Below are 13,069 nucleotides of genomic sequence, written 5' to 3' on the forward strand. Positions count from 1 at the left end.
CACCAGCCCCGGAGTTTAATGCTGTTCCTAATTACTCCAAACACATGCCCGCGCCTGGCCCACAGGGTCTCTGCTCCCCTGGGTGCCGACGAGGGAATCCCATGAACGCTGACGAGAGTCGCTAGTGCGTGTGGAGGGCAGCGGCTGCCCTCTTCCTGCTGGGATGATCGTTAATGATCAGGCCCCTTACACAAAGCTCTGCCCGCAGTTCCCCCCGTGGAGCCTCCCCAGACCTGTAGAGGGGGGGACTGGCCTCACCGAGAGAAGAATTTCATCCCAAACGTTGAACGGTAATTGCTGCTCCAGAAATCCACCGCCAGGTAAGGCAGGTCTCAGTCCCCTCCCGCTGTTAGTGGTGCTACAATCCAAGCCACTCCAGCCGGGGGCAAGGTGCAGACAGAGCCTCACTGGGGTGTGTGGAGCCAAGGTCCAGCGAATGGCAACAGCTCAATCTCCCCCCAGCAGCCCCTTGCAGAGTCCAGGACCACTGAGGAGATGAGGCGGCAGCTCTGGAGCAGTGAGGGATCAAAAGCCAGCAGGCTAGCGCCAGCCCAGCTCGGCTGAAATGGAGTGGGGCTAGCACCATTCGAATTCAGCCAAGAGGTTTCGGGATCTCAAGGAATCTCCTGGCCGCAGAGTGAATCACCGAGCGCCCTTTGGGGGAGGAGGTGGGAGTCCCTCACAGATAGTTGTCTTCCTCCTCCTCCTCCTCCTCCTCATCACGTGCCAGGGCCTCGATGTCATGGGTGATGTCCGTGATCATGCGGTTGAAGGACTCCGACTCGGAGCGGAGGGACCAGCTGTCGTAGCTGCGCACAGCGGAGGCGGAGGTGTTGCTCATGCTGCGCTTTATCCGCCCAAAGCTGTCGGTCAGGATCCCCCCTTCCCGGATGCCGATGCTCTCCAGGAAGCTCTCGAAGTAGCCGATGTCCTGATCTGGGATGAAGGGCCGCATTCCTGAGGGGACACACCGCCATGAAGCGCGGCCAGGAGCCGGCAGGCGCTTACTGCCCTGGGAAGTGTTCATGTTCCCGGGGGCCAGAGGGGTCAGGGGAGCCCACAGGCCACCCCCTTGGTCTGCATGTTTAAAAGCAGTTCAGTACCAACAGGCTGGCCTAGCAGGTACAGGAGGGGAAGGGGTGTCAAGAGATCCAGCTGCTACTCCCTGATCTGCCCTGGACTCCCTGTGGGACCCGGGCACATCTGTCCATCGCGAGCACTGACCTGGGTCCTCCTTTCCACAGCATCCACACACCTAGCGCTCCTTAATGGATTTAGCCTCACACCCCGTCTGGGAGCACAGGGCTGTCCCCTCCATCGTACAGAGCGGGAACGGAAGCCCAGAGACTTCCCAAAGTCACACCAGCCGGCTGCAGGAATCTGTCATGACTGCCCTGCAGGGCACGGGGCCCTACCACTGCTTTCAGGATCCTGACAGCATCTTCCACACACCAGGCCCTTACACAAAATAAGACCTAACAAAGACATGCTCTGCCCTTATAGATGCTGCCTCCCCCGCCCTTATAGACACCGCCTCACACCTAGGGTTGCCAACAATCTAGTGTCCCCGGGAGTCTCCCGGAATTGGGCTCTATCTCCTGGAGGCTACGGAAGCCAATCCGGGAGATTTTAGGTGCTAGGTACAGCAGGGCTAAGGCAGGCTCCCTACCTGCCCTGGCTCCGCACCGCCCCCATAAGCGGCCAGCACGTCCCTGCGGCCCCTAAGGGGGAGGGGCAGGGGGACTCTGTACGCTGCCCCTGCCCCAAGCACCGACTCTGGCGCTCCAAGCCCCCACCGCTCCAGGGGCCGCAGGGACGTGCCAGCTGCTTATGGGAGCGGTGCGGGGCCAGGGCAGGTAGGAAGCCTGCCTTAGCCCTGCTGCACCACCGACTGGGAGCCGCCTGAGGTAAATGCTGCCCGGCTGGAGCCTGCACCCGTCACCACCTCCCGCACCCCAAGCCCCTGCCCCAGCCCTGAGCCCCCTCCCCCCGAGCAGCACCCCAAACCCTCTTCCACACCCCAAACCCCTGCCCTGAGCCCCCTCCTGCACCCAAACTCCCTCCCAGAGCTTGCACCCAGTACCCGTCCTTCACCACAACACCCTGCCCCAGGCTCAGCCCAGAGCCCCCTCCCACACACCAAACCCCTCAGCCCCAGCCTAGAGCTGCACCCCCTCCTGCACCCCAATCAAATGACCCAGCCTGGTGAAAGTGAGTGAGGGTGGGGGAGAATGAGTGACGGAGGGAAGGGGGATGGAGTGAGTGGGGAAGGGCCTCGGAGAAGGGGCAGGGTAGGGGCAGGGCAAGGGTGTTTGGGTTTGTTTAATTAGACAGCTGGCAAACCTACTCACCCCCCTTGCCCTTAGAGACACCACCTCATACCCCCACCTGCCCTTAGAGACGCCATCTCACCTCCACACCTGCCCTTAGAGACACCGCCTCATACCCCCACCTGCCCTTGGAGATGCCGCCTCACACCCCCACCTACCCTTAGAGACACCGCCTCACCCCCCCACCTGCCCTTAGAGACACCACCTCACACCCCCACCTGCCCTTAGCGACGCCATCTCACCTCCCCACCTGCCCTTAGAGAGGCTGCCTCACACCCCCACCTGCCCTTAGAGACACCGCCTCACCCCCACCCCCCGCCTGCCCTTAGAGACGCCGCCTCACACACATGTAGTTCCTTCAGTCTCTCATTCTGGGTCGTATTCTCAGAACCAATGGCCTGATCCTGATCTCACATCAGTGTAAATCGAGGAGATGGGCACTGAAGCTGGCAGCGTCACCCCCGTGTGACGAACTGGGCCTGTTCTCACTGTGGTCTGTGAATGCCGACAGGGGAGTGTGACTAGGATGGTCTGCATTGCAGGATGGGATCTGCCCGAGGGCGCATACCTGAGTGTGTAACATGAGAACCCAGGAAGGGGTTGAAGGCGAGGCGACTCCTTAGCCCGGGAAACTGAACAAAGGCTGTGGGAGGGGTCGCTGAAAGCGGAGGGCTGGAAGCAGGCAGGGAGAGAGGGCTGGGGGGCAGAGATGGCTCTGACCTCCCAAGGGGGGCTGGGCTGGGATGCCCGGGGACCCCAAGATGGACCTAACTGAGGGGGTCCCTGTTGTCTGTGCCTGCAAGACCTGTCTTGGACTGTATTCCTGTCATCCAAATAAACCTTCTGCTTTACTGGCTGGCTGAGAGTCATGGTGAATCGCAGGAAGCCGGGGGTGCAGGGCCCTGAGTCCCCCAATACTCCGTGACACCCCGTCAGACCAGAACCTTTATATCCTGAAGCCTTCTCTTTCCAATCCCTTCTTTACAGATAGGCCCAAACCAGAACGTTGCATCCATCTGGACCCCAATTTTTTTGCAGTGGAGGGTTGGTTATGAGCAAAACCAAGTTTGTAGAATCTGAATCCAGCTTTCAGGAGTGCCTGGATCAGGGTGTTCAAAATCTGGACCTGGACTTTTCCGTTTGGGCTCCATCTCTAATCGGACAGTGCCGATTTGATGAACACAAAACCTCAACTCCCTGAAGAGGGATGCCTGTCTCTGCACAGCCTAGAAAAGGTCAAATTAATTCCCTTAGACACCACCAGGTCTCCCACCCAAGATGCCACAAGTGTTCACTAGCCAGCTAAGCCAGAGTGGGGATAGCATTCAGTAACAAGCCATTTACCCAGAAGGAGAAACTTCCTCTTGTCCCCATAGAGCTGGAGGAGATCAGAACAGTATTCCTGGACGGACCTTCCCATCCGGTACTCCCTGAGCAGCAACGCAAACTGCTGGATCTCCTGGGGGGAGAGCTTGTTCCTCAACTGCAGAGCAGAGAGAGAGAGCAGGGTTAGAGATGGCGGCAGACCAGCCCAGCCTCCCACAGGTCCCTGGCAGTGATGCAGTAGGACTCGGGGTTGGAAGGATGGAATGAGGCCAGGGGAAATGAAGACTCCCCCATGATGCAGTAGCAAGGAGAGTACTGTGATCATATAGTCCTGCAGCTGCTCCAGTCCCACGCTGCTCTGGTCACTGGCCAGGCTGTCACGCGACTCCCGAAAGGAAGGGGAAGAAGTCCCACTGTAATATGCGTCAAAGGTCTCGTGGGAGCCATTGCTGCAGGCAGAAGGGAAGGAGATCAGCTGGGCTGTCCAGACATCCGCATTCAGATCACAGTCTGAGCCCTACTCTAAATGTTGGCCCTGTTCATCCCACACCTGCCACCCCATTTCCCCGGCAGTGGTGGGATTGCTTCTTGTGGCTGTTAGGGACCAGCCACGAGAGGGGGACATAACGCCATCTGCCTTACAAACAACCCGCTGGGATGTGTCTCCCTAGGGCTTAGGCCCTCCTGGCTGCACCTCACCAGCTGGGGGAAGGTTAACCCCTGGGACCAGGCTGCGCTTGTTCCTGTTTCTTGTCTGTATTTTCCCATTTTCTCTTTGGAACGGGGAGATTCTGTTTTATGTACCCATGCTGGGCCCTGGCTGTCAGCTCCCAGCCCCTGGCACAGACGCAGGCACTTTAAGGGCAGATAAATATATCCCCCCGTTTCTAACTCTGTCTGCTCTGAGTCCCCCTCACTGGGCCTGGGTCCCTCGCACCATGGACAAACCGGCTGTGTAGGGCTACACGGACCATGCACAGGAATAAGGGGGGGAGGGGCATTCAGCTATCTGGGGAGCGGGACATACAATGAGCTGCAGCAGCTGAAATCAGCGTCGTAGCCATACGTTCCATCAGTGCGGCAGCTCTCGCCTGGGAAAAGGAAACCCCGGGGCAAGATTAGGGAACTATCCAACTGTGCTCGCCTCACCCCATGCCTCTAGAATCACTTCCAGGAGCCAGGGACACCACCTCCCCCTCTCATCCACTAAGTGTGGCCCCAGCGATGACTCCCAAAGCACCATCCCAGAATTTAAGGCATCACAGGCAGAATCCCACTAACCCCAACCTATCTCCTAGAACTGGAAGGGGTCATCGAGTCCAGCCCGCTGCCTTCACTAGCAGGACCAAGTACTGATTTTGCCCCAGATACCCTAAGTGGCCCCCTCAAAGATTGAACTCATAACCCTGGGTTTAGCAGGCCAATGCTCAAACCACTGAGCTATCCCTCTCCCCAACACTACACACTGTCCCACGAACCGAGGAGACTCTGCCCTCTGTCAGAGGAGACAGGGAATCTTGCCAGCCCAAATGCCGCCCTCTCACAGCACTGCCAGCTCCCCCCACTGCCGGACCTCGCCACCCTGACATTGTGTGTGGGCCTCCCCACCTCAGAGCTCCAGGATAAACACCCTGCAAGTCCTGTCACTGAGCCTGGCACGCCCGGCACTCACTCCTGCTGGAGAGCCAGGGGCGCTCGGGGGTGGAGGTGTAGTGGAAGCCAGCCCGGTCTACGCACTCGATGCTCTGGTCCCCATAGATGATCTGGAAGACCTGGCAGATGAGAGCACAGGATTCTTCAGCGGCATCCTGCACCCAGTGAGAGAAAACAGCTGTAGGGTGATCTGGAGCAGGTCAATGCCGGGTGGGTTGGCAAGGGGACAGCACCCTCGGCTACTCACCCTGTTGGCCACGGCCAGGATGATGATGTTGCAATATGCCTCAGGGCTGGGCTCCTTGGGATCCAGTGGGTTATTCCCTGTGTGCCTCCGCTCCCAGCTGCCGTACGTCTTACCCCGCTCCCAGCTGCCCCCAGCCTTCCCCAGCTGCCTCCGCTCCCAGCTGCTGCTGTAGGTCTGTCTCCGCTCCCAGCTCCCGCCCGCCCGGCTGCCGCGCCTCTTCTCCCAGCTGCCACTGGCCTGCTTTCTCTCCAGGCTCCCTCCCCCACCCTGCCTGCCCTCCTGCCCGCCCCGGGCCATCTTCCAGTCCAGGCTGCAGATGGTGTGCCGGCGCTCCATGGTGCCCCCGAGGTGCTTGGGCTCCAGGCAGATCCCCGCCTGCCTCTTCTCAGCTGCCCCTCCAGGGAGCTTTTTCTCCAGACTGCCCCCTGGGTACATGTCCAGGTTGCCCCCTGCAGGAACGGGGTCAACTCCCAGGCCTGGAATAGACGAGAGAAGAGATCTGTGCTCAGAAAGCTCCATCCCAGGTGCCGCCTCCTGCACTGTGGGGGGATTGGTACCCACCCTCCCTGGCTCACACGAGGTGAGTCTCCTGCCTCGCCATTCGCCCCCCGCGGTGCCTGCAAGTCAGCGTAGGGTGTAGGGCTGGTGCCACGTGCCACACATCTTCCCTTAGCTGCTAACAGCTGGAGTCAGCCCAGCAGGGCATTAAAGTATCTGGTAGCGAGACCCCATTTCTTGTGCCTACCTCAGGATCTAAGCTCTGTAGCCAGGTCATAGCTGGGCTGGGACAGAGGCCTGGCCAGCTAGTAGCAGCCCTGCTACTGACTGTGGACACGTTGTTCATGACACCCCCTTTACAAGTGTGGCTGGGGGACGGGAGAGCAGTGGGTCCTTGGGCACAGTCTGATGCCAAATGCCCTGTGTTGTCCCTGCCCCAGGAGATCCCGGCTGCAGTTACTGACTGAGGCTGGAGTTTATTGTTAGAAGCGTCCAGAGCCTCCTCTCCTTAGACTGGGTCCTGGCATATGGCGGGCGAGGGGAAAGAAACCAGCCCCTCCACTGCAGCCCTGAAATGCACGATGGGAAAATAGCAGGGCTGGGAGCGTCAGAGCACTGCAGAGCATGGCCTGTTGCTGCTCTCCGCTTCTCCCCACCTTGCCACGGGGAAGTGGTGTGAGGCAGAGGAGGGTCTGGAGTGAACTGCCAGGCCAAGCAGAGCCCTGCTCATCTATCATGCCAGCGAGTCTGACTCTGGAGTCCCCGACGAGGCAGGAGGGCTCACGTCCTTACTGGACCTGGTGACATTGCATGCCTCTGTATCGCCCCTGAGCCCAAGGATGCTGCAGGGAGTGAACCCAGCCAACCCGCCCTGTCTGTGTGCTTGTCTCACTAGGGATATAACCACACGCCGCGCTTATTCATCACAATCCCCCGGGCATCCCGCCGGCATGGGTGCCAGTGATGACCTGCAGCCCAAAGCAGCAGGGAATGGGGCTGGTGGAGTCCCGTATGCAGCAGACAGGTTTGCAGGGCAGAACCACGCAGGCGCTGGGGCCAGGGGAGTCTCCGTACCTGTTTTCAGCACCAGGAGGTGCAGGGCATCATCCCGCAGGTAGGAGGCGGCCGCGATCTCATGGGTGGGGATCCTCAGGATGAGCTCCTCATTGTCTCTCCAGGTGAGGAGGAGGCAGCGGGCCGACAGGCTCAGGATACTGTCCTGCTCCGGGGTTGTCTGGAGGGGCAGTTCCTTCAGCTGCTGCAGACGGGCAAAGGAACATGGTCAGAGGCAGAATGGAGGCAGCCCCGCGGGTGGTGCTGGGGGTCTGCTCTGCGGGAGCCCACCCTGCTGCAGTCCCAGCTCTCCTCAGCGGGGCCGGGAACAGTTCCTGAGTCAGGGCGGGCCTTGCCAGGGCACTATGCGACTGCGAGGAAGGTCACCCTGTCCCCTCTCTCCACAGGGCTCCCTGTCCGCCCCCTCTGCAGTGTGGGGAAGCTGGCAGCTGGTACTGAACACTACGCATGTCTTCTCTTCTAACCCCGGCGCTGAGTGGAGGCGCTTTGGGGTGGCAGCTCCCGCCCCGGGCCGTGGACTCCCTCTCTTACCCGGGCCGTGTCCAGGAGCTGCAGCAGCTCATCCCGGCTGGAGGGGTTCAAGGAGGACGTCACCCAGGTCAGGTGGCCTAAAAACTGGAGAGAGAAAATACTGCAGGTGACTGGTGTGAGTGTGACAGGTAGTGGAGATTCCTGCTGTCCGGAAAGCCCCGCGGGGAGCCCCGGGGGCCTGGGGGTCTCTGTTCCCAGGGATGTGCCTTCAGAGAGGATGGATGGATGGCCCAGTGGGTAGGGCGCTAGCTGGAGACTTGCGTTCAATTCCCTGACACAGATATCCTGGGTGGCCTTGGCAAGTCCCAGGGTCTCGCGGGTTGGTCTCGGTCAACGCGGCCGCTTGCTCTCCCTCGCTGCGCAGGGGCCTGGGGGGGCTGGGAAATGATCAGCCTCTGGGGCGACAAGCGCTGTAGACGCAGCGTCTGGGACAAGGCAGGGGCTGCTCCCCTGCCCACCTTGGAAAGCAGCCTGTCCCAATGGCTCTGCTGCTGCACCAATTTCTGCCAGTTTCCCCGTCCTGTGCTTTGCCAAGTCCAGCTGCCCCGCAGCCAGCCCCCTCCAACCCCTCACCAAAGTCCTTCAGGAGCGATACAAAAATTAAACCTTCTGCCTCTGCTGGGTCACACTGTCCTTCGGTGCCTAACCTACCCCACAGTCCAGGGCTGGCCCACTCCCCCTTCCTCAGGGGTCCGGCAGGCCCCAGCTCGCCCCCGGAGGAGCCTGTCTGCTCTTCTCCTCACCTCCTCTTCTCTGGGGGCTTTTTTCCTTGACCCTCCTGGACTCCCTGATGTCTCTTCCAAGAGAGGGACCGCAGAGTTTTTCCCTACCTGGATCCCCCCCTGCCCTGCTCATCCTCTGTTTACACCTGGCTGCTTCCCCAGCTGGGACCCCTGTCTGGCCCACCCTGCAGGTGCAGCCAGAGTGCATACATGGCCTCTTAGGCCCACATGAACCCATTTGGTGTCTGTGTGGGGTGCACACCCTAGCACACAGTGTATTTCTATATCCCTGCAGGACACAAGGGGAAGTGGTCTCCTCTCTGTGTCCCGCCCGGCTAAGGTCTCAGAGTTCAGAGGGAACCTGCGGCAGCAACACTGGAGCGGAAGCAATTAGGTTCATCCTCAAACAAGCGCAAGCAGCGGGTGCGGATCCTGGCCAAGGGCAGGGGGTATTCGGGCACCTGGTGATGCCCATCTCCATGGGCCTGGCCCCAAGACACCTGGAGCACCCTGCAAACTGTGGAATGGAGACTTCCCTGAACTGAGAATAAACCTCACTTTAAACCCTGTGTCCACGGGAACCCTTGAGACTAGGGGGCAACCTCTGGGTAAAGGTTACCAGCTGCCTGGGGCCCACCCTGCACATGCAAAAAGGCCCTGCCACGCATGTCGCTCTGCAGCTGCAATCCTTGGTCACTTTACCGTTTGAAGAACTCCCCTCGGCACGTCCTTCTCCTGGGCTTTCGCTGGGCCCACAGGGCATGAGAGGCCAGTGCAAAGTAGGGATCTGAGGGTTTCAGTCTCACAAGATTCTGTCATCTTGGCTGAAATCTCATAAGTCAGGCCTCATCTGATACAGAAGTTGAAAGCAGACCCTACCCAGTATGGGATCTGACCTGGGATTAAAATGGGACTTCACATCCAACCTCCCCTCCACTGAACTGCAGTGGGGCTCAGATTTGATTTTCCTTCTTATATCTCTATGGTTTGGGTGTTTATTAAGCAGTCCTAAGCCAAGAGTATTCCTTGGAGTTAGAGGCCAGTGATGAATGGAAGAACCAGGGGCCAGGTCTTCTTCTGGGCAGACATTCAGCTCAGCCATTCAGTTTCCCTGGGAGAGCTCACTCCAAACCACCAGGTGGTGATTCTCACACGGCTGGGGTTTACCTGGCGGGTGCATGACAGTGACAGGTGATCCACCTTCCCTGGAGCACAGCAGGGTTAAGGAAACCAGGCCTGTGACCTCCGCTCCTGCCAGCGACCAAGAAGATCTGAGCTGCTGGGATGGCGCCCGGCCCCCCAGGCCACCCCTCCTTACCTTCACCTCCTTCTCCACGTAGTCGTGCAGCAGTATTTGGGGATCGATGAGATAATCTGGGGGGTAGAGAGGGACCGAATGCAGAGGCCTCCGGTAGACACTGCTCCTGACCGCCTGCCTGCGAGCTGCCTTGGGGAAAACCAGCCGCTTGATGGGAGACACAAACCCCTGAGAACAAAGAGGAAGGCTGAGAAGCCAGCATCTCTCATCCACTCCAACCGCAGGGGGGCTGGTGTTTGCTATGCACCCTGGCAGGATCATATGTGCATGAATATGCCACACACGTGGGATATGGATTCAACAGCAATCCCCCAGTGAGAGGAAGCCAGCATCCCCCAGGGGAGTCCTAGACCATGTACAGTAAAGGGTGCGTTAGAAATGCTGCGAGAGAGAGAATCTATTCCAAGAGACAGAGAGGGCAAGCTCCCTCCGGGGTCGGCTCTAACGGCGCCATGTAATACATCCAATGCACACAGGCTCTGGGACCAAGGCATCTGTCCTCCATGGAACAGGACAGGCAGATGGGTTTGGATGAAGAGCACACGGAGGAGCTTGGGGATGCCGTTAGTGGGCGGCAGGCGGAGGATGGAGCAAACAAGCCATGTACAACCCCCGGGAAGCGAGGACCTGACAAATGAACCAGACAAATGAACCTAGGTTTCAGAGTAGCAGCCTTGTTAGTCTGTATCCGCAAAAAGAACAGGAGTACTTGTGGCACCTTAGAGACTAACAAATTTATTAGAGCATAAGCTTTCGTGGGCTTCTGCCCACTTCATCGGATGCATATAGAGTGAAACATATATTGAGGAGATATATATACACACATACAGAGAGCATGAACAGGTGGGAGTTGTCTTACCAACTCTGAGAGGCCAATTAAGTAAGAGAAAAGAACTCCCCTAGTGGGAGAGAAATGGATGAATCAGAGCTGGAATTTCCAGCCAGAAGGAATGGAGCCGTGTATCTCTCCCCAGGTCCCCGGGATCGGGCCAGGCCAAGGTGGCAGGCCGAGCAGATCAGAACGCCACATGCACAATTGCGGCTGAGTCACGTTCCGGGCGCAGAACTGGTGCACAGCCAGTCCCTGCCTCGCGGCAAACCCAGCCAGGACTCTGGGCCACCAGCTGGTCTCTGCCAGGCCTCTGCCTTGAGGCCTGTAACTGTGCTGGGTCAGTCACAGGGGGGAGAGGGGAATAAAAGGCCCAAGGCTCAGGCTGTGTATTCCCCTCCGTACAGAGTCCCTGAAGGGAGAGCACTTTGCTGTCCTCTGAGAGCCATCTCGTCCATGCAGGACAGAGCATAGCCAGCTGTGTGCATATGGAGAGATGGCCCAACCCCTCCTGGATCCTGCATGCAGCTTTTTGAACCCCAGCAGCACCGGCAGCAGCACGTCTGGCTCTGGGGCTCCCCGTACCCCATCGGCGGCAGCACGTCTGGCTCTGGCGCTCCCCGTACCCCATTGGCGGCAGCACGTCTGGCTCAGGGGCTCCCCGCACCCCATCGGCGGCAGCACGTCTGGCTCTGGGGCTCCCCGCACCCCATCGGCAGCAACACATCTGGCTCTGGGGCTATGCTACCCAAGGGGTCACCTGGCATGTAGAACAGCCTAAGGGTTCAATGCAATTTACGCTGTTCTGGGAGGGGCGCAGGCTGTTTGGTGACTCCGCCCCTTTCTGCTAGGCCACATCCCTCTTTTCAGCCCCGGTTTGGGGGTGTGGGGGAGGAATCATGGGCTGCCATTCTCCCCTGTAGGGCCTGCTCCCCATGAATTCCACTCACCTGCTCCACCTCCATGCTGCCTAAGGGAGGGGAGCCCGTGGGCCTTTGTCTCACACCCATGCAGTACTCAGTGCCCCGTGCAGTGACACCCTTGGGACCGCCACACACACATGCACCTGCACCCCACAAAGCCGTGCCGTAAGCAATGCCAGCTCGGCCTGTACAGACCTTCTTCCCCTTCTTGGCCTCGTACTCCATGTCCCGTCCCTGCTCTGCTCCTGTCACGGCGAACGCAGCTCTTTCCGCTATGTGCTAGTCCTTTGTTTTTTTCCTGTGTCGGAAACTCCACCAGCGACGGCTCTGATGTGAACTCGCTGAGTTCCTGCCCCTCCGGGGAGGGATAAGTGCCTGGAGTTGTGCTCTGGCAGAGCGGATGGGGCTCTGGGGCTGCTGGGCTCTGCTCACACCCCAAGGGGAAACACGCGTTCCCAGCACCCACCCGCTTGCCCACTGCCCAGCGCCGTGCACACATTGTCTCTGTGCACTGTTGCCGTCTGTCTGTCTCTCTCATACACGCCGTCCGTCTGTCTCTCTGTCACACACACCCCGTCTCTCTCTCGGCGCTGGGAAGGGTTTCTTTCATCTCCCTGCGCTGTTGGGCCTCAGAATTTTAATAACCCAACAGGGAGATCTCGGTGGTTCTGCTAGTGCCGTCTTCGAAGGGATGTTCTCCAAGGCTCTCCTCCATTGCAGGAGCTCCTGTCACGGCGAAGACAGCTCTTTCCGCTACGTGCCTGAGCTCCTGGCAGCTCCTCGTGGGGTCCCCTGTGCCTGACGTGCTCCCGGGCCAGAGCAGAAGGCCTGGCATAGATGGAGGATCAGCTGGGTGCAAACACGGGGCATGCAATGCAGTTGTAGGGCTAGGCAGGAACCAGAGCTGGCCCTGGGACAGTGACTGGAGCAGGGGAGCTGAAATGCTAGCCATGGCGGGGGCTGAAAGCCTCAGAGGCACCAAGGCCCTGGGGCATCATAAACTATCAGCAGGGACCCAAATCATCACTGCCAAGGAGCCCCAGCTCTTGAGAAGGAAACGGTGCACGTGAGGCCCAAACCTCAACCCCCCGGGGACTGTGGGGAGCTCAGACTGGGGCTTGGCCCCCTCTAGAGTGCGTGAGATCCGGTGGGAAGAGAAATTCCAGGCTAAAAGGGATGTTCTTTCCCTCCTGTGCGCTGCATCCTGCCCCAGCAGCTGCAGAGACTTCCTCTTCCCGAGCAGCGAGGGATGGACAGGAAGGGGACAGATACTCAGGGGCTTGTAAATCTCTGGAGTCAGGCTTCTCCCGGGGGCTGCTAAGCTCCATTATTTCTCCTGCGTGAGCCCCTGAGCCCCGGGGTGAAGGTCACTCAGCGCCATGCCGGGGGGGTTCTCTAAAGAGCCACCACCGCGCTCCCAGGCCAAGCTCCTCCCTGCGGCAGGTCTGATGAAGTCAGGGATGACCCCGGCTAACACGTGCACTGCGTTCCCCTCAGCCTGATTTATGCCCCAGGCAATCTCCTTGGTTGGGTTTGCCCCGGGGGCGGGCGTGGTCCATTTCCTGCATGGTGCCTCCAGGCAGTGGAGTGTCTCCAGTGATGCTCCCATGTGCTGCAC

At 59.5% G+C, this 13,069-nt stretch overlaps 1 protein-coding gene across 6 annotated transcripts; it reads right to left on the bottom strand.

The window, feature by feature from the left end:
* On the bottom strand, nucleotides 1–12,592 carry CCM2L (CCM2 like scaffold protein). 6 transcript variants are annotated; one of them, XM_054046456.1, is made up of 11 exons: nucleotides 11,647–12,592; nucleotides 9,700–9,867; nucleotides 9,084–9,205; nucleotides 7,660–7,743; nucleotides 7,129–7,312; nucleotides 5,557–6,032; nucleotides 5,329–5,464; nucleotides 4,684–4,747; nucleotides 3,973–4,105; nucleotides 3,675–3,813; nucleotides 1–957 (listed from the first exon to the last, which is right to left on the bottom strand). In XM_054046456.1, exons 1-11 carry the CDS (start codon nucleotides 11,987–11,989, stop codon nucleotides 680–682), a joined length of 2,127 nt encoding a protein of 708 aa, XP_053902431.1. In that variant the 5' UTR covers nucleotides 11,990–12,592; the 3' UTR covers nucleotides 1–679. The 6 variants fall into 6 exon arrangements, 5 of the variants coding, with proteins under 5 accessions (XP_053902431.1, XP_053902430.1, XP_053902429.1 ...); XM_054046455.1 differs by having other exon boundaries at nucleotides 3,675–4,105; nucleotides 7,129–7,309; XM_054046454.1 differs by having other exon boundaries at nucleotides 3,675–4,105; nucleotides 11,647–12,591.
* Nucleotides 12,593–13,069: the final 477 nt, after the last annotated feature.

This window comes from Malaclemys terrapin, chromosome 12 (assembly GCF_027887155.1).
Source record: "Malaclemys terrapin pileata isolate rMalTer1 chromosome 12, rMalTer1.hap1, whole genome shotgun sequence".
Classification (NCBI taxonomy): domain Eukaryota; kingdom Metazoa; phylum Chordata; order Testudines; family Emydidae; genus Malaclemys; species Malaclemys terrapin.

Bases quoted from the DNA above. Each gene is read 5' to 3' on its own strand.
- CCM2L (XM_054046454.1), bottom strand. From the start codon at position 11,989: ATGAGAGAGACAGACAGACGGCAACAGTGCACAGAGACAATGTGTGCA. The intron at 9,868-11,646 runs GTCTGTACAGGC...CTTTGTTCTCAG, and splicing joins AGGCCAAGAAGGGGAAGAAG to GGGTTTGTGTCTCCCATCAA. The intron at 4,748-5,328 runs GTGAGTGCCGGG...TCCTTTTCCCAG, and splicing joins CCCCTGGCTCTCCAGCAGGA to GCGAGAGCTGCCGCACTGAT.